This window comes from Phodopus roborovskii, unplaced genomic scaffold, assembly GCF_943737965.1.
Source record: "Phodopus roborovskii unplaced genomic scaffold, PHOROB, whole genome shotgun sequence".
Lineage (NCBI taxonomy): Eukaryota > Metazoa > Chordata > Mammalia > Rodentia > Cricetidae > Phodopus > Phodopus roborovskii.
Genome location: NW_026126517.1, coordinates 1,594,226 through 1,617,500, shown reverse-complemented (window position 1 = coordinate 1,617,500; position 23,275 = coordinate 1,594,226). Strand labels below are relative to the sequence as shown.

General features: G+C 48.0%; 2 protein-coding genes across 7 annotated transcripts in view; both read left to right on the top strand.

Annotated features, from left to right (window-relative positions):
- The window catches only part of Odad3 (outer dynein arm docking complex subunit 3), a 16,042-nt gene extending 15,272 nt beyond the window's left edge, over positions 1-770 (top strand). For both annotated transcript variants that reach the window (XM_051196856.1, XM_051196859.1), the window contains exons 12-13: positions 183-267; positions 406-770. In XM_051196856.1, coding sequence (XP_051052813.1) covers positions 183-267; positions 406-524 — 204 coding nt within the window. In that variant the 3' untranslated portion in view covers positions 525-770. The remainder of the gene's footprint in view (positions 1-182; positions 268-405) is intronic.
- A 456-nt stretch (positions 771-1,226) lies between these two features.
- Rgl3 (ral guanine nucleotide dissociation stimulator like 3) lies at positions 1,227-21,312 on the top strand. 5 transcript variants are annotated; one of them, XM_051196951.1, is made up of 19 exons: positions 1,227-1,306; positions 1,720-1,830; positions 2,403-2,626; positions 2,761-2,814; positions 2,959-3,170; positions 8,231-8,370; positions 8,457-8,672; positions 9,262-9,365; positions 9,438-9,522; positions 12,543-12,599; positions 12,698-12,784; positions 12,972-13,004; positions 13,087-13,208; positions 13,988-14,079; positions 14,176-14,244; positions 14,341-14,426; positions 15,736-15,876; positions 17,453-17,567; positions 20,856-21,312. In XM_051196951.1, exons 1-19 carry the CDS (start codon positions 1,274-1,276, stop codon positions 20,972-20,974), a joined length of 2,100 nt encoding a protein of 699 aa, XP_051052908.1. In that variant the 5' UTR covers positions 1,227-1,273; the 3' UTR covers positions 20,975-21,312. The 5 variants fall into 5 exon arrangements, with proteins under 5 accessions (XP_051052908.1, XP_051052909.1, XP_051052907.1 ...); XM_051196952.1 differs by having other exon boundaries at positions 13,988-14,083; positions 14,357-14,426; positions 20,856-21,311; XM_051196950.1 differs by having other exon boundaries at positions 13,988-14,083; positions 14,330-14,426; positions 20,856-21,309.
- Positions 21,313-23,275: the final 1,963 nt, after the last annotated feature.

Below are 23,275 nucleotides of genomic sequence, written 5' to 3'. Positions count from 1 at the left end.
TGGGTAGGGCCTCGGAGATCAGACAGTAGGCTTGAGTGACAGTGTAGGCCTGTTGGGAAAGAATATGCAACAGAATGCACAGTGGTCTCATCTAGAATTCGGGCATTGTCTTGAAGTAAGAAGGTAGAAGATGGGAACAGGGCTTCACTGTAGTCCCCACACCCCTCTCCTGCCTCCTGCAGTTCCTAAGCACATTAGAAGGAAAACTGCCTCTCTACAACACCCGCATCCTTCTGCCGGTTGCCAGTGTCAAGGACAAGTTCTTTGGTCAGTACATGCCAAAGGAGGATGGATGGGAGGGGCATGAGGTGGCCTTAGGTCAAGGTCAAGGAGGACATGCATGGTGTGGTAAAGTCTGGGAAGGGGAAAAGAAGCCATCTCTTACCCTCCCCACCCTCTCTGCAGACGAAGAGGAAAGTGAGGATGACGACCACGATGTGGTGACCCGCGCTACCTTCAAGCTGCGTTCCCAGAAGTTAATCGAGGCCCGTAGCAAGAAGCGCAGTAGGTCACGCAGGTCCTAGGCTCAAGTCACATCCAGTCGGATGTTTCCGGGCCTCTAGGGAGGCCACCCGACCTTCTGGGCCCACCTACCGGTGTGGGAGGAGCCCTCGAGCTCCTTTGAGGGCTGAAGGAGGCTCCAGCAGGGAGCACGGCAGGTCAGCAGTACCCGGAGGAGGGGAAAAGCCTAGCCAGAAGTTCCCACAGTAAATCTCTCGAGGCGGGTTAGAGCCAGCCTCAGAATCACGCAATAAAAGTCACTGACCAACCCCCTGGGTATTGACCTCTTCTTGACCCTGCACTGCTCCCAAACGGCTGACCCCTCAAAATACAGACAGGGCCACAGACACTTCGCGGCTTCCAGCCTGAGATGATATGGCTCCCATCACCTGTGATACAAATTCAGTGTGCCTTCCTTCCCCTCCAAACATAGGGGGGCACCCCTATACCTGCGGCTGATAACCTCAAATAAACACAAAGAACTTCCCACTCGGGGACACGGACCTGTCCTTATCCCCTCTACACCCATATCTAGGGTCTGGGAAGATTTATGGTCTGGGTGACAGATTGACACACCATTGGGAAGGTCCCAGACTTCTGGGTTGGCCTGGGTGCTAGGGTCCGGCTGGGAACCTCTGCAGCGGAGCGACCGCCTTGACCAGCCCCGCCCCGCCCCGCGCCTGGACGCGCGGCCGCCCCGCCCCACTGCCCGCTCCCTCTGGCCCTTCCGCTTCACTCAGCGGCACCAGGGAGCAGGACCGGCATCGGGGCCATGGAGAGGACAGCGGGCAAAGAGCTCGCCCTGGTAAGAGGGAGCTGGGGAATCCTCAGACCCCACGTCCCTGGTGTACCCCTAGATCCAGAAACTCCGGATATCCACTCCTCGCTTTCTAACATTTCTGCAAAATGGATGTGCCCCGGAGTTCCCACTTGGGGATTCAGAGTTTCTGACCCCATGAAGCGGCTGGTTTGTAGGGTGGGGACGGGAGTCTGAGCGCATCTCGGGAGGAAGCGACAGATTCTTTGTGACATTGGACTAGGGAGTGTCCCAAATGATACTCCAGCCACTCAAGACCTGGGAGGAGGGTATCCGTGGAGCAGAGGGACCCACCTGGGATCCCACCCGGAGTCTCGCGTACTCTGCTCGGGAAAGTGGGCCAAACGTAAAGGCTGGGGACAGAGGCGGGGGCACTGCCCTGAGCCCGCCTCCACATCCAGGCGCCGTTGCAAGACTGGGGTGAGGAGACAGAGGACGACGTCGTGTACAGCGTCTCCCTGCGACGCCAGCGCAGCCAGCGCTCGACTCCAGAGGGGCCTGGAGACGACCAGGTGAGGAAGAGGCCGGAGGTGAGCAGCTGAGGGCAGGTGAGGGCGGGTTCGGCTCAGCGGCTTGGGTGTGCGGAGGAGAGGCAAAAGCTGGAGAGCCAGGGTGAGCCTCCGAGGGCAGCCGGGCCAGGAGGAAGGGCGGAGCTTAGAGGCGACCAGGTGAGTGAAAAGGACCTGGGGGCGGCCAGGTGACGGTGTAAATCCAGGAAATGGGGTGGGGCCAGGTGATGGCGTGTCCCCAAGAGGTAAAACTGACCGGCAGGGTGCAGGAAATCTGAAAAGAGCGGCCAGGTGGGGGTGTGTGGAACCGAGGCTTGACTAATGAAGCGAGACCGCCAGGCTGACTGAAGCCTGGGGTGGCCGGGTAAGGAGGGAACAGAGGGCAGTGCTTAGAGTAGTGGGTGTCGTACGCGGTTGACGTGGGCATTTGATGATTGGACATCTATTTAGGGAGTCTCAGGTTTTCAGAAATGAATACGATCAGAAGCAAAAAGAGGTGCCAGCAACGGGTGTGGTTGGTAACAAGGTGCTTGGGATACCCCTCGTGTTATTTCATCCACCCCCACCTCCCGCAGGCTTCCATCCCGGCTGCCCACACTTTCCTCCAGTACCGCACCAGCAAGGTGCGGGCGCTGAGGGCCGCCCGACTGGAGCGGCTGGTGCTTGAGTTGGTGTCCGGAGACCGTGAGCAGGATCCTGGCTTCGTGCCTGCCTTCCTGGCCACCCACCAGGCTTTTGTCCCCACAGCCCGCGTTCTGGGCTTTCTGCTACCCCCGCCGCCACCACCACCTCCTTCTGGGTCAGTCATTCTCAGGAGACCTGCAGATCCCCATCCCCAGAATTCTATCTGCCCCTCACCCTGCCCGATTTAGAACCCCAGAGCACAAGTCTTAAAGCTCCACGACTCCCATCTGATAGAGGCTTTCTTCCCAGGGTAGACAGCAAAAGGGCTGAGGGACAGGATCCGAGCTTCAGCAAGAACCTGAGGTTGGTTTCCACCCCCCCACCCTCACCCCCGTTACCCAAGGGAGCGTGGGGGAAGGGACCTCAAGGTCAGGCCTGACGGCTGCAAGGTTAGGAAGGTTTAGATCCTTGGACTCAGTTTTGAGCCACACACCCCTCTCTGTTCAGGGCTGTGGTTTCGGTACTCGGTTCGTGGCTTCGAGACCACCCTCAGGACTTCCGGGATCCCCCTGCCCATCAGAACCTGAGCAGTGTCCGAATCTTTCTGGGTTGGGCAGCCCCAGGAGGGGCAGAAGCCAGGGAAGCAGAGAAGCTTCTAGAGGATTTCTTGGAGGAGGCTAAGGGAAAGCAGGCAGAGGAGCAGCGACTGGCTTGGGCAGGTAAGGGGGACATTTAGTGCTGGTACTATTCTGAGACTGTGCTACCCCTCTCAAAATGACAGACCCTGAACACATTTTATTTTATTTACTTTAGTTTTGGAAATGAACTTAGACATTTTTGCATACTAGCCAAACGCTGTACCACTGAACCACATACATCCCCAGCCCACGGAAAAGCTTATTTTCCTTCCTTCCTTAATGTATATGTGGTATACATATGTGTTCATGTGTATGGGTGCACATGCGCATATGTGCACATGAATATGGAAGCCAGAGGACAATGCTAGGTGTTTACCTTTATTGCTGTTAGAAACAAGGTCTCTTACTGAACCTGGAGCTTAACCATTTGGCTAAATTGGCTTGCCCTTGAAGCCCAAGGTTCCTCCTGACTCTGCCTCCCCAGAGCCAGGCTTGTTCTACTGTTCCTGGTGGTTTGTGGGTGCTGGAGATCTGACCTCAGCTCCTCACACTTGCATGGGCAAGCATGTTACCCCCTGAGCTATTTCTCTAGCCCCATGGGCAAGAGTTTTAAACTAAATAAGTCTTATTTTCTCCACCTAATCACAAGTCTTTATCAAAAGTATTAGCATTTGCCTAACGTCCTTCTGCACACTAAGATCCTCTGTTCTCTGGCTTGGGATGTCACTCAGTGGCTTAGTGCTTGCAGCCAAGAACAGCAACATGGGTTCAAATTCCAGGCCAGCCATCAGATTGTGTGACCTTGGTTAAATTCCTTCACCTCTCTGAGACTCAGTTTCCTTGTGTGCAAAATGGGAATGATAACAGTGATCACCTCATGGAATTTTCCGATTAGCACATGTTGAAACACTAGCTCTGTTCACATAATGGATGTCCTGGGAAGTACATCCAACACGCAGAAAATCTGTAAGCAGTAGGGGTGACCAAGTGTCTTGGTAGTTTGTGTAATTTGTATTTATTGCTATTGTGTGTGAGAGACACATGTATCTGGATTCTTGCATGCCATAGAGTGCATCACTCTTTTGGAATCTGTTCTTTCCTTCTACCATTACATGGGTTCTGTGTTTCTAATGGCTGGGCCATCTCACCAACCTTATTATCATTATATGTTGCTTTTATTTTTCAAGACAGGATCTCAGGTAGCCCAGCCTAGCTTCAATATGTAGCCAAGGATAACCTTGAACTTCTGATCTCCCTGCTTTCATCTCCCCAGTGCTGGAATTACAAATATGTGCCACCATACATGGTATTATTTTTGTTACTATTGTAGACTTTTTGTTTTGTGTTTTAATTTGTGGGTTTATAACTTTCTGTGTTTGAGTGCTTTTCCTGCCTTAAGTGAACCATGTGCACACAGTGCCAGCCAGTGGAGGTCAAAAGAGAGCATCTGATCCCCTGGAACTGGAGTCACAGACAATTGTGGCCACGATTTTGTTTTACTTTTTGAGGCAGGGTCTTGCTATATACCTAGTCCTGCTACATCTCTAAGTAGAGGATGAGCTTGAGCAGATGTGTGGTTTATGCAGAGCAAGGGACTGACTTCAGGACCTTCTCATGCTAGGCAGAGCTCTACCCACTGAGGTTGACCCCCAGTTCCTTCCTCAGAGTGTTGGAATTGCTGTGTGCACCACCAGTGTAGTAATATCTTGTGTTTCCTGGTTTAGTTGTGTGTTTGTGCTGCCCTGGCTGTCCTGGAACTCACTCTGTAGACCAGGCTGTTCTTGAACTCAGAGAGCCACCTGCCTCTGCCTCCTGAGTGTATGCCACCACCACCCAGATATTTCCTTTTTGCATTTACTTTGTTCTGTGTTTTACTTATTTCATTTATTTATTGTATATACAGACTTCTGTCTGTGTGCCTGCACCAGATCTCATTATGGATGGTTGTAAGCCACCATGTGGTGCTGGGAATTGAACTCAGGTCCTCTGGAAGAGCAGCCAGTGCTCTTAACGTCTGAGCCATCTCTCCAGGCCCTTGTTTTGTTTTTTAATCTTCCTTTCTTTATTTATTTATGGTGCCAGGGAATGGCACCCTATCCTTGTACAATTGAGGCAGTTTTCCCACTGAATCTAACTATTAGATATCTATCGGTGCGCTGGAGTGTATGTCAATACACCATTATTGACAACTTATTATGAGTACTAAGGTACCAGAAAACACTACAGAAAATTGTGAGCTGAAGCTAGCCTGTTCTACACAGTGAGCCCCAGGCCACCTAGGGCTACATGGTGAGACCCTGTCTAAAAACAAAGTTGAGAATAGAGAAAAAAAAAAAAAAAATACAACTCTCACTCAGGTCTTGTTGAAATGTCACTTCTGGGGCTGGGAAGAAGGCTCAGCAGATAAAGGGGCTTGCAGACAGTCCTGACAGTATGAGTTTGGTCTGAGACTCATGTAATGGGAACAGGCTCCTGAAAATTGCATACACACAATAGACGAGTATAATTTTATTTATTTATGTGTTCATTTATTTATTTACATTTTATTTGTTTATTGGTGGGACACACTATGACCTATGTGCTGCCAATAAGCCATCTATCTCAGTGGACCTAAGTGAGATTTTGAATTTTGCTCTTTGGGTTTTTTATTTTTTTTATAATTTATTTATCCTTTTAAGTTTCATTTTACGTCCCAACCACAGTTCTCTCTCCCACACGTTTTGGGTTTTTTGAGACAGTATCTCACTGTGTAGCCCAGGCTGGCCTAGGATTTGATATGTGTGTAGCCCAAATTGGTCTTGAAGTCATAGAGAGCCTCCAGTCCCTATTTCCTAAATACTAGGGTTAAAGGCACCAAACCTGAAAGAAAAGAATATCACTTCTTTGAGAGCCTACGCCTCTGATGCTGCCTCATTTTTCTGAACATTATCCGTGATTGATTCCTGGTTTCCTTCTCTACATCCTGTGAGTATAGGAACAAAGGCTCCTATTGGCTCTGTCCCTACGAGCAAGAACAACGTGGATTAGCTAATTGAATAATTACACTCTGCTTATACAGAATCATCTCCCTGTCCATGGTTGATCTCATCTGATTCTGTGTCCCTAATCCTTATCCTTTAATCCCTCAAGCCCAAGCTGGAGTGGCCTCTCTCAGCTCTGCAGAGTAGCAGCTACTTGGCTATGCCTACGGACACATTTTTTTTCTCTGCTTAATTGATTACCAGGAAGTTTCCTTTTCTACCTTCCATCTTTTATTACATTTGCCTTATTTGTTCTGTGGTGGTGGAGTAAGTGTGGGGGTGAGAGCCAGCTCTCTCTGTCTGCCATGTGCCTCATAGGGACTTCCGGATGGTGTCTTCGCCAGGCGAGCCATCTCCCCAGGGCCCCTGGTAAGAACTTTTCTTTTTTTGTGTGTATGTGGCTAGGGATTGACATTGACCTAGGGCCTCACACTTGTATTCTGCCATTGGACAAGATTTGGGTTTGGGACTTGGTTTTCTGGGGTGTGTCTTTTGTTCTATTGAGATAGAGCAGAGTTGTGTCTGAACCCGCTATGAAGGTAAGTTTCTGCTGACCTCAGATCCCTAATCTTGCCCCCCCCGGGGGGGGGGGAAGAGGTGTTCACTGCCACATTTATATGAATCCAAGGCTATATTGTTATTTTATTTTTTAAAGTTTAGTTTTAATTATATGCTTGTAGGGGATGATGCAGGTCCTGTGGAGGTCAGAGGTTTTGGATTCCTTAGAACTGGAGTTACAAGCAGTTGTGAGGTGTCTAATGTGGGAGCTTGGAACTAAACTCCAGTCTTTTGTGGTAATAGTGTATGCTCTTAACCTCTGAACCATCTCTCCATCCCTCTGTTTTTATTTTATTTTAACATTTATTCATTTATTTTTGTGTATGGGGCACATCATGTCACAGTGTGTGTGTGTGTGTGTGTAAGTCTGAAGACAACATGCAGAAGTTACTTCTCTCTTTTCATTATCTGGCATCAGATTCGGGTCAGCTTTAGCAGTGATCTCCTTTAACCACCAAGCCATCTCACTAATGCCACACAGCCACCACCCCACCTTGAGTCAGGATCTCACTCTGTAGCCCAAGCTAGCCTGAAACTATGTAGCTGAGACCAGCTTCAAACTCTTGGTGGCCCTCCTGCCAAATGCCCTCCCCACCAATGTCATCAGCCAGAGGCAAGGAAAGAGAGATGTAATAGAATGAAGAAAACTTAAGAACACAGTCAGGTATGGTGGCATAGTCTTGTGATCCCAGCCGAGGCAGGAGGATGGCCAGCCCAAGTGGTACAGAAAGCCACCTCAAAGCAAAGCAAAACTAACAACAGAACTACTCAGAGTGGGCTGTTGAGATGGCTCCACCAAGTAAAAGCACTTGCTGCCAAATCTGGCCACTTGAGTTAGATTCTTGGAGCCTTCAGGGTGGAAGGAGAGAGCAGACTCGTTTGTCCTCTGATCTCCATACACAAACCATAGTGCTGCAGATCCATAAACACATAAAATTAAGTACCTGAATAAATGTAAAACAAACAAATCCTCTGGGTGTTCACAGGTGAGGAAGGCCACACAGGCAATCTAGACTCCTGTGGGTTCATGGATCAGGCATGCTGAGCAAGTGCTACACGGCCACATGCTCCAGCCCAGATTTGAGACTTTTTCTTGTGTGTGTGGTGGTGGTGGGGTATTTCTTTGTTTTGTTTTGAGACAATGCCTCACTATGTAGCCCTGGGGAGCCTAGAACTCATAAGAACTCCACTTCCCTCTGCCTCCCAAGGGTTGGGATCAAAGGCTGGCATTAACAGATCAAATTTGAGACATTTTTCTTTTTCTTTCTCCTTCCTCCCTTCCTTCCTTCCATATTCTCTCTCTCTGAACTTACTTTTATTTTATGTGTATATGTATGTGGGATTTTTGCCAGTATGTGTGTGAGTACATTATCACATGTATGTATGCATGATGGCCACAGAGGCATCCTGTAGACCCAGTGGGCTCCCTAAGACTGGAGGTACAGACAGTTGAGGATGCTGGGAATCCAACCCCTGTCCTTTGGAAGAGCAGAAAGTGCTCTTAACTATGGAGCCATCCTCTCAGCCCATAGGTGAGTTTTAAACATCCTATCTATTCCTCAGGCCCTCCCCCTGCTTCCCAGTCCCCCAGATCAGAGTTTGTAGAGGACTTCGAGGAAGAGGAAGGCCACAGTTCAGAAGGCCCAGAGCTCCTGGACTTCAGTGTGGATGAGGTGGCAGAGCAGCTGACCCTCATGGATGTGGTGGGGACCCCAGCCAGCAGCAAGGTGGGAGGGCGTGGGTGGCCTGTGCAATGAGTACCCATTTCACCCTCCTCTCCTCTACGCAGGAGCTCTTCTTGCGCGTGCGGACCTGCGAGTGTCTGGGTTCTATGTGGTCTCAGCGCGACCGGCCAGGAGCTGCAGGCGTTTCCCCTACAGTGCGTGCCACGGTGGCCCAGTTCAATGCAGTTACCAGCTGTGTGCTGGGCTCCGTGCTTGCAGCACCTGGCCTGGCTGCCTCGCAGAGGGCACAGCGCATCGAAAAGTGGATCCGCATCGCCCAGGTGTGGGGATGGGACTCAGGAGGGGTTCAGCAGCCGGTCTAGGTGAGACAAGGAGAGGAAACCAGCTTGGTGAGGCTGAGGATTGGAGACTGCAAGTGGATGTGATGAGCGAACAGACTTGCGGTGGGGGACAGGAGAAGAGAAAAAAGCAGATCAGGAGTATGGGGTACGTGGAGGAGTGGGGAAAAGATCCTGTGTCAAGATGAGAGGCTGTGGGCATGTGTAGGGACTGAGGAACTGAGAGAAGTAAGGAGTATAGATGGATGGAGGAGCCAGGCTTCAGGAGGGGTTGAGTTCCTTGGAGAAAAAGGAGCACGTCGGTTTACATGCTTAGTCACTTGACAGGTGAGACCTGGAGTCTGACCTGGTATCAGAAAATCCAACCTCAAGCCTGGTGTAGTGGCACATGTCTGTAATCCCAGCACCGGAGAGGTGGAGGCAGAAAGATCAACCTTGGGTCTGTAACCAGACCTTGTCTTTAAAAAAAATAACAAAAATGAAAACACATCAAGACACGGTTATCATTGGAGCTGTGCCTGGAAGACAGACATGGAGTGTGGCTGCTGACCAGAGGCAACCGTTTTCCCAGCGCTGCAGGGAACTTCGCAATTTCTCTTCTTTGCGAGCTATTCTGTCCGCCCTGCAATCTAACCCCATCTACAGGCTCAAGCGCAGCTGGGGAGCCGTGAGTCGGTGAGTTAGGTGCCCTATGCAGTGAACCCCACTGTGGCTCTGACCCTAACCATACCTCCCTCACTTCCACAGGGAACCACTGTCCACTTTCAGGAAACTGTCACAGATTTTTTCTGATGAGAATAATCACCTCAGCTGTCGAGCAATTCTTTCCCAGGTATTGGGTACCCCAAATTCATGAAAGTGTGATGGTTCATGCTTGTAACCCCAACACTTAGAAGGCTGAAGCAGGAAGAACACTGTGAGTTAGAAGTCAGCCTAGTCTACACAGCAAGTTGCAGGGTAGCCAGACTATAGCCAGACTATAACAAGACTAACCTGAACTGCGTGAGATTCTGTCTCAAAATATCTAAAAAGTATGGAGATGGGGAGGTAGACCATTCTGTAAAGTGCTTTCCGCACAGGCATAAGCCTCCCAGCTTAGAAGCCAGCCACTTCACAGAAGCTGGATGGGAGACTCAGCACTGAGGGAGGCAGAAACTGGTGGACAAGAGCACTGGATAGGCAATATACCCCAAAGCATCAAGTTCTAGGTTAAGAGAGACCCTAGCTCAAAAAATACAAAGAGGATCAATATAGGAAACACTTGATATTTAGGAGTTTTATTTTACTTTACGGGTATGAGTGTTTGCCTCTATGTATTTGTGTATAGTGTATACATGCATGGTATCTACAGAGATCAAAAAAGGGTATGGATGCTGGGAATCAAACCCGCTCATCTCCACGAATAACAAGTGCTCTTAACCACTGCTCCAGCTCTCCAGCTCCAGGGTACTTGGTGTTGAGCTTGGCCACACACACACACACACACACAGAGAGAGAGAGAGAGAGAGAGAGAGATAGAGAGACAAACATATTCACACACAGAGAGAGAGACAAACATATTCACAAAGGGAGAGAGAGAACCATATTCACACACACACACACACACACACACACACACACAAACCCAAAAAAGGAAAAAGGGGCTAGGAGTGGGGCTTAGCCACATGTATGAAGCCCATGTAAGTCAGGCATGGTGGTGTAGTCTTTATCCCAGCACTTGAGAGGTAGAAGACAGGTTGTTCAAGGACATCTTTGGCTACAAGGCTATCTTGAACTCCAAGAGACCTTGCCTCAAAACAAAACAAAAAGGAAACAAAATTTTTAAAAAGCAGAGCCTGGTGGCACACACTTTAATCCCAGCACTTGGGAGACTGAGGCAGGTAGAGCTTTCTGAGTTCAAGGCCAGACTGGACTATTTGGAAGCTCCAGGATAGCCATGGCTAAGGGGACTTGGAACCAATCTCAGGGAAGCATCATATTCTCAAAACATCCTTTCCTTCGTTGATTTTGTGCAAAGCTGGTCCAACACTTCCTTTTCCAGCCTGCTTTCTCTTTCACTCGTAGCCAACATCAGCCTTATTTACTCATTCTGAAAAATGCAAGGTCAGAGGAAAGGGTTACCTAAGGCCAGAGTCATAGCCAAGGAGGGGTGAGGTGGGGAAGAACTATGTCCAGGAATTTACCTTGATAAGCAGGGTTTTCAAATGTGGATTAGTAGTCTGACTTATTGATGCAGGAGTAAGGTTCTGATTATAGACAGGAGCTTGTTCTCAGTGTGAATTCTTAGTAGATGAACATGCAGCCTGATGCCTGGGCCTAGAATATTCTATACCCACCCTGTGATAAGTGTGTGTCATGTCCAGTCACCTCCTGCACATCTCTTCCCAATATCTTCACCTTCAAGAGTCCCTTCCTCCAACATCTCCACACTCCCCTTACCCACCTGATGGCCCCTGTTTCTGCCTTCCTTATTATGAGATATCTTGGCCATCCCATCTTTCTTTCACTAATAGCCAGACATTTTATCTTATTTGGTCACCCCCGGCTAATTGTTACCCAAAAGAGCACATGACAACACAGTAGGTAGTCAATAAATACCGTGTGGGGCTGGAGCTGGGCGGGTTGGTGGAGGCTTGCATAAGATGATGAGTGCCTGGGTTCCATCTCCAGTGCTGTATAAAATAGGTGAGGTGTGCACATCCCAGCACTCTGGAGAGAGGCAGGAAGAGCAGGACTTCAAAGTCGCTCCATGCTACAAAGAGACTTTGAGGCCAGACTAGGCTACATAAGACCCTGTCCAAAAAAAAAAAAAAAAAAAAGAAAGAAAGAAAGAAAAAGAAGAGAAGACAGGAGAAACAAAAATATCTTGTTAATGGCTAAGCAAGGTAGGTAGTTCACACCTGTAAGCATAGAATTCTGGAATGGGACAGGATCACCAGCCTGGGCTATGATGAGACCTTGTCTCAAAACAAACAAACATCAGGGAACCAGAGGGATGGTTAATGGTCAAGAGTACTTGACTCTCTTTGAGAGAACCTGAGTTTGGTTCCAGTGTTCCACTCATGCAGCCTATGACCACCTATGACTAATGTCCAGGGAATCTAATGTCCTCTTCTGGCCCCCTGAGGCACTGCATACACACCTGTACATAGCCATACTCATAGACACAAAACAAAACCAAAAAAGCCTTCCCAAGAAGAGGCCTCAAGGGACAAAAAGCAAAGCTACTGTGTTCTAGGCATTGCTTCTGACCCACCAAGAACCAGATACATCCTTGTTCCTATAGGGTACTCCAGCCGGAATGGGGACAAACAGACCTTCTTGCTGTCTAAACGGTCTGAACAATGCTCAGAGCAAGCTCAGGGTCTTTCCAAAGGTTCCCCAGCCAGTCTGTTCTAAGTAGACTGGAGACATTCTCTTCACATCCACTCTGGGGACCCATGCCCTGCCCCAGGACTTCCCTGATTTCCAGGTGACTCCACACCGTGTTAGCAGTTCATTTGTGATGTTCTCCTGTAGGATGAGGGTGCCCTTGAGTGCCTGACCTTCCTGCCTCTTTCTGGGGTGCTAGGATGAACAAGCTGTCACAGCCAGCCCAGCACTCCCAGCTACACTACAGCTCCAGCCCCGGCTTGTGATTTTAAAGACAAACATTAAAACATACTTATTTCTCTGTGTATGTGCATGGGAGGGCGCTCACACCACAAAGTCAGCCTGGTTCTGAGCCATCTCAGCAGCCCCCAGCTTGTAGTTTGTGAAGGCAACATGAGTATAGGTGTGAGTCAAAAAATGGTCTCTGTGAGAAATGTCAAAGTCGTTCTCAGATTCCTTCAGTCTTTCCCTTCTTCTCAGGAGGAGACAACTGAGAGGCCCCATGATGATGACTGCCTTCCAGGAAGTCTGCCATCAGTAAGTGATACGATTCACAATGGGCATGGGAGTGGCAAGGGGGTCTCTTGGAGTCAGTCAGTGATGCCAGTGAGTAACTGAGGCTTTGGGGGTTGCAGAAACTGTCCCCAGGTCCTGTCCCCTACCTTGGCACCTTCCTCACAGACTTGGTTATGCTGGACACAGCCTTACCGGATATGCTAAAGGTTTGACCCCTTACCCTTGACTCCTGACCCCTGCTCTATTTCCCCAATACATTAGTCCTTCTTTGATCCTGCCTTATACCCATTCCCCCATATACACGCCGTAGTGGCTCACATCATCCTAGCTCTTCAGCTTGACTTTTGACCCTTGACCCTGGATGCTGTAGCTCAAACCAGTTTTGCCCCTCAGGGAAATCTCATCAACTTTGAGAAGAGGAGGAAGGTGAGTAGGTGGGTATTTGGGTGGGTAGGATTCCCAAGGGTGGGAGGCAGGGTGGGGAGGGTCTCAATAGACACCTCCTCAGGAATGGGAGATCCTGGCCCGAATCCAGCAGCTACAACATCGATGCCAGCTCTACAGCCTGAGCCCCCGCCCACCAATCCTGGCTGCCCTCCGAGCCCAGCGTCAGCTCAGTGAGGAACAGAGGTAACCACTCAACCAAGTCCAGATCACACACAGCTCACCCTTCCTTCCCTTCCGGAGGCTTCCCAGACCCCATCCTGAGGACGGCCCCACCCTCTTGTCTGAAGGCTACCACTTACCTCTAACCCAGAATGTGACCCCATCTTATGCTCTGATTTCAACCCTTCATGTTCAATTACTCATTCGACTTGAATGGCCCACCTGTTTTCCCTGTGGACTTCTAATCCTGTCATCCACATCTGTGGCCCTGATCATTACTCCTAGTTAGTGCTAGTTTTAATGTTTGTGTGACTGCCTTCCTCAATTAGCCCTATTGCTTCTCTTACTCTATCCAGTCCATGACCTTAACTGATGATCCCCTGAATTATCTGGCCCTGAACTTTATTTAAAGTTGACCCAATTCAACCCTTTAGTTCACACTGCAGTTTCTGTTTTGTTTTGCATTTGCAGTGCTAGTGCCTCTCACATGCTAAGCCACACCCCAGCCCCTCACTGGGGGATTCTAGGCAGGGGCTGTGCCTCTCAGCCATGCCCCAGCAGTCTATGTTTGAGCCACACCCCTAGCTAATCTCACCCTGTAAGTCCCACTAACCAAATAGTTCACCCCATCTGTGATGCACCCTGACACCCCAGTGATTTCCATTTCTATTCTGACCTTGACACAGTACTCTGACCCTTCTCTCTCCACCCCATACTGATTCACAACTCATACTAACTCTTACCTTTTCATCCCTGCCTCTGCTTCCTGTCCTCGGAACCTCTTGCATGCTGAACCTCTCCAGCTACCGCGTCTCCCGTGTCATTGAGCCACCAGCTGCCTCCTGTCCCAGCTCTCCACGTATCCGGCGGCGAATCAGTCTCACAAAGCGTCTCAGTGCGTGAGTGTCAGGATTTTGGGGGGGGGGAGTCTTGTGGGTAGAAACTAGGGGGATCCACTCCAGGAGCTAAGCCATCCCTTGTTTTACCCTAGGAAGCTGTCCCGGGAGAAGAGCTCTTCCCCTGGTGGGAGTCCTGGGGATCCATCCTCACCAACCTCCAGGTGAGTATTCAGGGCAAAAGGGACTAGAGACATCAGGACAAAAGTCCAGCCAACCACCCCACCTAGAATTCTGTGTTTTTGCTAGTGTATCTCCAGGGTCTCCCCCATCTAGTCCTAGAAACCAAGAGCCTCCTCCTGGAAGTCCTCCAGCTTCCCCAGTACCGCAGAGCCCCAGCAACAAGGTACCATGATAATCTGTGGTTGTGTTGAAGACTGGAACACCCTGGGTTCAGTATCTGTGTGTGACCGTGTGTGTGAGGTTTATGTGTCTGTTTGCATCCACACACATGTACATCACTGCAGGTGTGTATCGCAGCGACTGGCTCTCTGCTGCTTTGTCTCGGAGACTGTACACCTCCATGGCTGTATGAGCCATCACCTACCATCTGGCTTCTCCTTAGTCTGACTTGAATTTCCAACTTCTTTTCCCAATACACAATACTCCAGCCAAGTGTGGTGGTACAGGCCTGTAATCCTAGCACTTGGAAGATGGAGGCAAGAGACCAGAAGTTCAAGGCCATTCTTGGCTACATAATGACCTTGGGCCTCATGACATCGTGTCTGAACAACAATGTCAAAAGCAAGCCAAACAAACAAACAAACAAAAAAGTACTGAGATTGAACCTAGAACCTCACAAGTGCTCTACCACTGAGCCACCCCCCAGCCCCTCACTGTGAGGATTCTATGTTATACTCCCAACACTTTTTTTTTTTTTAAGATTTATTTACTTTTTTTTTATGTATACAGTGTTCTGCCTGCATGTATGCCAGCAGGCCAGGAGAGGGCACCAGATTTCATTACAGACAGTTGTGAGCTGCCATGTGGTTGCTGGAAATTGAACTCAGGACCTCTGGAAGAGCAGCCAGTGATCTTAACCTCTGAGCCATCTCTCCAGCCCTCCACCCCAACACTTTTGTTACTTTTTATCTTAAGACAGGGCTTACTAGGTTACTCAGGCTAGCCTTGAACTTGTGTGATCCTCCTACCTCAGCCTCTCCAGTAGCCGAGATAACAGTTCTGTTCACCAGCTCCAGCTGTTGCTCATTTCTTCAAGGGCATAGAAGTCCCTAAATGTCTATGTATGTGACAGGAAAAATGGCCCAGACATCCACAGAACGATACATGAGGTTGCTCACTGATAGGATATTGTGGGTTCCCAACTGTGAGCACACTTGTGTATATACTCTACATGCTGTCTACTCAGGAGCCTGTTATGAACTTGGCTTTGTGTGTATATGGGTCATGTGTCCATTTGTTTCTGTACCAAGGAACAGGAGTCTGTGTGTGATGGGATGACTTATGCTTGGTATTGGGTGTGTACCCTAACTGTGTGGTTCCCAGTCTCTCATGTGTGAGAAAAGGGATGTGAGGACTCCGGGTGAGTACATATGTATTCACCAGCTGATTGAATATATTGGGGAAGGAGCCTCATGGCCTTCATCACACAGATAAGCAAGGCTACAACCTCTACCACCCCACACTGTCTACAGCTGTCTCTAAACATGGACCCCCCCATGACCTTGACTTTGAGCAGCTCTCGAATTCCCCTCATTGGACAGCAGACCCCAGAGGCCCGTATCATCCGAGTCAGCATCGACAATAACCATGGGAACCTGTATCGGAGCATCTTGGTGAGGGGCTGGGAGGGGACAGACTTGACTTTAGATCTGGGACCCTGTCCCCTTAGCACCTAGCCCTCTTCTAAAAGTTTTAATTATATTTGTGTAGTGTGTGTGTATGCATGTGTGTATATGCATGTATGTGTATATGTGTGTATGTATATGTGTATGCATGTGTGTTTATGTGTGTGTATGTATGTATGTGTATGTGTGTATGTATGTGTATGCATGTGTATATGTGTGTATGGTGTGTGTATATGTGTGTATGTATGTGTGTATATGTGTGTATGTGTGTGTATGTGTATGCATGTGTATGTATTTGTGTGTATGGTTGTATATATGGTGTGTGTATGTGTGTGTATGTATGTGTGTATGGTGTGTGTGTATATGTGTGTGTAAGTATGTGTGTGTATATGTGTACGTATGTGTGTATGTGTGTATATGTATGTGTATGCATGTGTTTGTATTTGTGTGTATGGTTGTGTATATGGTATGTGTGTGTATATTTGTGTGTATGATGTGTGTATGTGTGTATATGTGTGTATGTATATGTATGCATGTGTGTGCATGTGTGTGCATGTGTGTATGTATGTGTATACATGTGTATGTGTGTATGGTGTGTATATATGTGTATGTATGTGTGTATGTATGTGTGTGTATGTGTGTATATATGTGTGTGTGTGTGTGTATGTGTGTATGTATGTGTATGCGTGTGTATGTATTTGTGTGTATGGTTATATGTATGGTGTGTGTATATGTGTGTGTATGTATGTGTGTATGGTGTGTGTGTATATGTGTGTGTATGTGTGTATGTATGTATGTATGTATATGTATGTGTATACATGTGTTTGTATTTGTGTGTATGGTTGTGTATATGGTATGTGTGTGTATATTTGTGTGTATGTATGTGTGTATATGATGTGTGTATGTGTGTGTATGTATGTGTGTATATGTGTGTATGCATGTGTGTGTATGCATGTGTGTGTATGTATGTGTGTGTATGTGTGCCTGCGTGCGCGTGTGTGTGTTGTGTGTATGTGTGTATGTGTATATGTGTGTGTTGTGTGTATATGTGTGTATGCATGTATATGCATGTGTGTGTATGCATGTGTATGTATGTGTGTGTATGTATGTGTATGCATGTGTATGTATGTGTGTATGTGGTGTGTGTGTATGTATGGTGTGTGTATGTATGTGTATATGTGTGTGTTGTGTGTATGTGTGTATATATATGTGTGTGTGTGTTGTATGTATGTGTGTATGTGTGTATGTATGTGTGTATGCATGTGTATGTATGTGTGTGTATGTATGTGTATGCATGTGTATGTATGTGTGTATGTGGTGTGTGTGTATGTATGGTGTGTGTATGTATGTGTATATGTGTGTGTTGTGTGTATGTGTGTATATGTGTGTGTGTATGTGTGTTGTATGTATGTATGTGTGTGTATGTGTGTGTGTATGTATGTGTGTGTGTGTGTAGGTCAAATGACAACTTGCAGGAATTTGTTCCCCCCTCCCACCAGGTTGTCATATGGAGCAGTCTTTACCTGCTGAGCCATCTCACCAGGCCTTTCCTGTCCTTTTCCAGCTCACTTGCCAGGACAAAGCCCCCAGCGTGGTGCAAAGAGCCCTGGAGAAGCACAATGTGCCTCAGCCCTGGGCCCGAGACTACCAGCTCTTCCAGATCCTGCCTGGGGACAGAGGTAAGCAGAGCTTGCAAGCTGAGCTGAGCTTGGAGCCAGTGGGGTGAGTAGCAGTCACTGCTGTGACAAAACCCCTGACAAAGTAGTTGAAGAGAGGAAGGCTTTATCTTGGCTCACCGTACCGGAGCTACAGTCCATTGTGGCAGGGAGAGCACAGAGAAGCTTGAGGCTGCTGTTAACACCCACCTGCAGCCAGGAAATGGGGGTGGGCTTGGACGGAGGAGGGGGTGATGGGTGCCTCTGCTCATCTTGCTTTCTCCTTGTAAACCTTTTTAAAATTTTATTTATCTTAATTTTTGAGTGGGGCTGGGTACACACCTTCAATCCCAGCACTTGGGAGGCAGAGGCAGGCAGATAGCTGAGTTCGAGGTCACCCTGGTTTACAGAGTGAGTTCCAGCACAGACAGGGCTGTTACACAAAGAAACCCTGTCTCAGAAAACAAACAAACAAACAAAAAAACCCTCATTTTTGAGTAGGTGACATATGTGCCATAGTACATATACGGAAGTCAGAAAACAACTTGAGGGAGTTCATTCTGTCCTTCTCATGTGGGCCCTAGAGATCCATTCAGGTTGTTAGGCCTGGCAACTGGTGCTTCTACCCAGTGAGCCATCTCACAGGTCCTTCCTGTGTTCCAGTGCAGGATCTCAGCCCATTGTTTAATGCTACCATATTCAGCAAGGTCCTTTGCCAAAGTTAACCTAATCCAGGGAATCGGCCCAGGCTTGTTTCTGGTGTCATTTTAGTGCTCATCAAGTTACAACTGGCAGCAACCATCACAAAACTCAGCTTTACCTGGGCAGCAGGATCACAAGTCAATTCAGTCCAAGTGCTGAGGCACCACGAAGAGTGTAAAATGTCTGTGACTTCATTCTGTGAGGTTGGGGGTGGTCCGGGCTCAGGGTAGTCTTTAGGGGAGTTGAGAGGCGGTGATGTTGTTCAGGGTCAGATGGAAAAGGAGAAGAGGAAAGCTTGTAGGATCTGAGGTTGTTCAGGCTCAGCCAGTGGAGCAGGAGACTGAAGGGGCTGGAAAAGGGAGCCATGAGGACCCTGAAGTTATGTAAACTTGGTTATGACAAGGCCAAATGATACTGGATTCAGGAGTACGAAGTTGACCAGGCTTGGGCAGAAATAGGCAAGAATTTGTGCTATAAAGCACGGTATAAAGTGAGAAGGTGATCAGCACAGAATGTATGAGGGCTGGAGATTTGGCTCAGTGGTTAAGAGCACACACTGCTCTAGCAGGGGACCCAGGTTTGGTTCCCAGCACCCACCCACAGCAGGTAGTTTATGACCACCTGTAATTCTAACTCTAGGAGGACTGACACCTCTGACCTCTGTGGACGTCTGCAGTCACGTGCATACACACACATAACTAAAATATTAAAAACTGGAGCTGGAGAGATGTTTCAGCTTTTAAAAGTGCCCCTTGCTCTTTCAGAGGACCCAGATTTGATTCTCAGCACCCACCTGACAGCTCACAACCATATCATCCTAACTCCAGTTCCTGAAGATCCAATACCCTCTTCTGACATGTGTGAACGCTAGGCATGCACATTCATGCAGGCAAGATATCCATACACATAAAAATAAATAACAACAAGGCTGGGATGATGGCTCACTTGGTAGAGTGTTTGTTGTACAAGCACAAGAACCTGAATTAGATTCCCCAGAATCTGTGCAGAAAATCTGGGTATGATGTTGTGTGTCAGTAATTCTGGTGCTGGAGAGACAGAGAGAGAAGGTTCACTGAGGCTCGCTGGCCAACCTACTTGATAAGTTTCAGGCCAGTGAGGCACCCTGTCTCAAAAGAAAAACAACAAAAAACAAACAGTCACAAGCTCCTGAGGAACAAAACCTAAGATTGTTGTCTGGCGCTGGGCCTCCAAAGATACATGAAGACACACATGCACAGGTACACATAAGACAGCATGTGAGAGGTTGAGCATGGAGGTGCAGACCATAATCCCAGCATTTAGATGGCAGAGGCCAGCCTGGGCTACAGAGTAAACCCAAGGCTAGTCTGAACAGTTTAGTGAGACCTTGTCTTAAAGAAAAAGAAAGAGCTGGAGGCAGTTGGGATTGGTGACATGGGCTATGATCCTAACTACTCGAGAGGCTTACAAGAAGATCCAAATTCAAAGTTTCCCCAGACCAGGTATGGTGGCTCACACCTGTAATCCCAGCATCTTAGAGAATGAGAAGAAGGGCTGCTCTGAGTCAGAGGCCATCCTACACTACAGAGCAAGCTCCAGATCAGCCTGGACGACTTATTGAGACCCTGTTTCTAAAGGAAATTAGAGGTCTGGGATGTGGCTCAGCTGATAGAGAGTTCAGCTAACACCCTTGGAATTCTGGACTTGGTCCCAGCACAGAATATAAAGCAGGCATGTTGGTGACACCTGTAACTCCAGCACTTGGGGTACAAGCAGGAGCTCAAGGTCAGCCTCACCTACATAGAGTAGGAAGCCTGCCTAAGCTGTATCAGACCCTGCCACAAAAACAATAACAAAGTTCATGAGAAAAAAGCTGACTGGGATGTAGTTCATTGATAGACCCGTACATAATAAAGGTCTGTACTTCAGAGAAAGGGTTGGGGATGTAGTTTAGTGGTAAAGTACTTGCCTAGTATATGTAAGGCTGGATGCAAAGCCCAGTGCCGATTAGTGGGAGAGAGAGAGATATTATGCATATAAATGTTCATACATATGTACAGACATGGATTAGTTGCTTTTCTGTTGCTGTAATAGACATCATACAAAGGCAGCTTATAGAAGGGAGTATATTCTGGCTCATGGTTCAAGAGGGTGAGAGTCCATGGCTGGATGTTGAGAGCTGAAGCTGATGGCTCATATCTTGAACAGTGAGCACAAAACAGAGAGTCTGAACTTGAAATGCCTCATGTCTTTAAACTCTCAAAGTTCACCCCCAGTGATAAACTTCTTCCAACAAAGCCACACTCCCCAAGCCTCTCCAAACAATGCCACCAACTGGGCCCAAGTATTCAAATGCTCAAGACTGTGAGGGATATCCCAGTTTCATTCAGCACCACTCACATGCACAAAGAGTTGTTCAAGTGTTGAGTGTGAGAATCCTAAGCTTAATAGGCTAGAGTGGAAGGGTGGCAGAAGTCATCTGAGTTCATTGTCACAGTAGACTGCGCTACTTACCTGAGTAGTGGTTTGGGAGAGGGTGAGGTGTGGGAGAAGCCATTTGAATGATAGAAGGTTGTCCAAGGAGCTCCCAGACTTTTCAGGTCACCCATGTCGGTCTCCATTTCCATGCAGAGCTCCTGATTCCGGACAGTGCCAACGTCTTCTATGCAATGAGCCCAGCTGCCCCTGGTGACTTCTTGCTGCGTCGAAAAGAGGGGACGCAGCATACACCTTCAGCATCCCCAACCTGAGGCAGTGCTGACCTCATGCCAGGGCACAGGCACTATGCACAGCTTGGAACCTGGATTCTACCACCATCAATGTAGGGGGCCCATTTCCTGAAGAGCCGCCATCCCGCAATGGAAGCCGTTTTGCTCTATATCATGGGAAGTCCCCAGCATCAGCCCATCGGACCCCATCTGTCTGACTCCCTGGGCACTTGACCATTATTCCAAAAACATGGATGTATAAGAAGAGTATAAAACTCAGAAAAATTAAGAGCCTTTGGAGCTGGGAGCTCAGCAGCAGAGCTCTTGCCAGCATGCCAAACTCTGGATGACTTTCAGCACTCTTCAGAATAAAAGTCCTAAGGGGTTGGACTGGAGGATGTAGTTCAGTTGGACCCTAACATGTGGCAGGAGGGCTTTGAGACCCGGCACTGAGTATACCCGATATGTTGACACATGTCCATAACTCCAGTGCTTGGGAGGTGCAGGCAGGAGGGATCAGGAGTTCCTCATCCTTGGTTACAAAGTGAGCTGAAGGCAAACCTGGGCCACATCATGAAACCTCATTCAAAACAAAACAAAACACAGAGTTTAGAGGGTTCGCCCTCATTTTCAGAAGGTGCTATCCACTTTTCTGTCACACGAGTGAAGAAATGGGAAGAGGGAAGAAGTTAGTTATCTCTTACAAATCCCGGCAGTGAAAAACTGGGTCGATCACCCTAGCACTGTAGGTGGAGGTAGGAGCATCTTGAGTTCGAGGTCAAGGTCACTTTCATCTGCAGTGTGAGCTCCAGACAAGCCTGGGACATCATTCCCCGTTTCAAGTAAGTGAAAAGAGGCAGCATAGATGGAGTGATCTTGAAGTAACCTCAAAGTAGCAAGAGCAGAAGCAGCATACTTGCTTCTGGGATTCTGCTGTGAACTAGACATCAACAGGGGTTCTAGGTCTCACTGAGTTCATTTGGTTTCAAGGGAACTATACAATGGCTTAGTGGAGAAACCTTAGTTTAGATCCCTGGCACCCACAGAAACAGCAGGGTATGGTGGGGCATATCTATAATCCCAACTCTAAGAGGTGGAGGGAGACGGGGTCCCCAGGGTTCACTGGCCAGTCAGTTCAGTGTGAGACCCTGTCTCGATAATGTTGAAGGGCCATAGAGATGTTTCAGTGGGTAAAGGTGCTTACCAGGCAAGCCTGGCGATCTAAATTCAATCCTAGGATCCATATAAAAGAGAAAATTCACTCCACAAAGCTGTCTTCTGACCTACCTGTGTGCCACAAGTCATGTGCTCCCAACACACATCTTACACACAAAACAAGTAAGGTGGAAAATGATAGACACCTGATGTCAACCTCTGGTCTCCATGTAAGTAAGCAAGAGTGAGCACACACACACACACATCTCACACACACACACACACACACACACACACACACACACTATTGAAATAGGCACTTACCAAAAGAGAAATTGATCTCTCCTATACTGAAAAGTCCACTAAAGGCCAGGCAGTAGTGGCAGCACTCGGGAGGCTGAGATAGGAGGATCTCTGAGTTTAAGGCCAGCCTGGTCTACAGGGCAAGTTAAGTTCCGGGACAGCCAGGATACACAGAGAAACCCTGTCTTGGAAAAAAAGAAACAACAGAGAGAGAGAGAGAGAGAGAGAGAGAGAGAGAGAAGCCCAATGAAAGGCTGTCTGTCCAGTTGGCTCAGTGGTTAAGGGCATTTATTCTTACAAAGGATCTGGTTCAATTCCCAGCACCCACAGGATGCTCACCACTTCCTCATCACTAGGCACAGGTGTGGTGCTCACACATATACACAAAATAATAAAATAAATCTTTAAAATCTATTTTTAATAAGGTCTACAGCCATATGCCTGATCTCATCGGAAGGTCCAGTAAATCTCGCTTTAGGTACAGCGTAATCAGGGGCTCAAATGACATTGTCCGGATTTTGTTGTTTTCTTGACTTTGATTTGCAAATAAGATTGTCTGTTCTCCCTCAAACCCATTCACCTTCTACAGAGGTGATTGTCAGCCACTCCAGTAAAGCCATAAATATGCTTGTCACCCCAGCACTCAGAAAACTGAAGGCCAACCTGAGTTACATAAGAGACCCTGTGTCAAAACATGTCCACTTTCCCTTGTACATGGCAGACAAGTGTTCTACCACTGAGTTACAACAAAAAGAAAAAGACTTTTTCCTAGCCCTCCGGTAGCAAATACAGTCATATGATTAATTCTTGGCTGAGGAGAGATACAATAACAGGAAGTTGGCCAATTCCAAGAGATACTCTTAAATGGGAGGGGTGAGTTTTCCC

Excerpts from the sequence above, each read along its gene's own strand:
- Rgl3 (XM_051196950.1), top strand. The coding sequence starts at position 1,274 with ATGGAGAGGACAGCGGGCAAAGAGCTCGCCCTG. Across the intron at positions 8,371-8,456 it reads AGCTGACCCTCATGGATGTG|GAGCTCTTCTTGCGCGTGCG; the intron begins GTGGGGACCCCA and ends TCCTCTACGCAG. Across the intron at positions 14,084-14,175 it reads CTCACAAAGCGTCTCAGTGC|GAAGCTGTCCCGGGAGAAGA; the intron begins GTGAGTGTCAGG and ends GTTTTACCCTAG.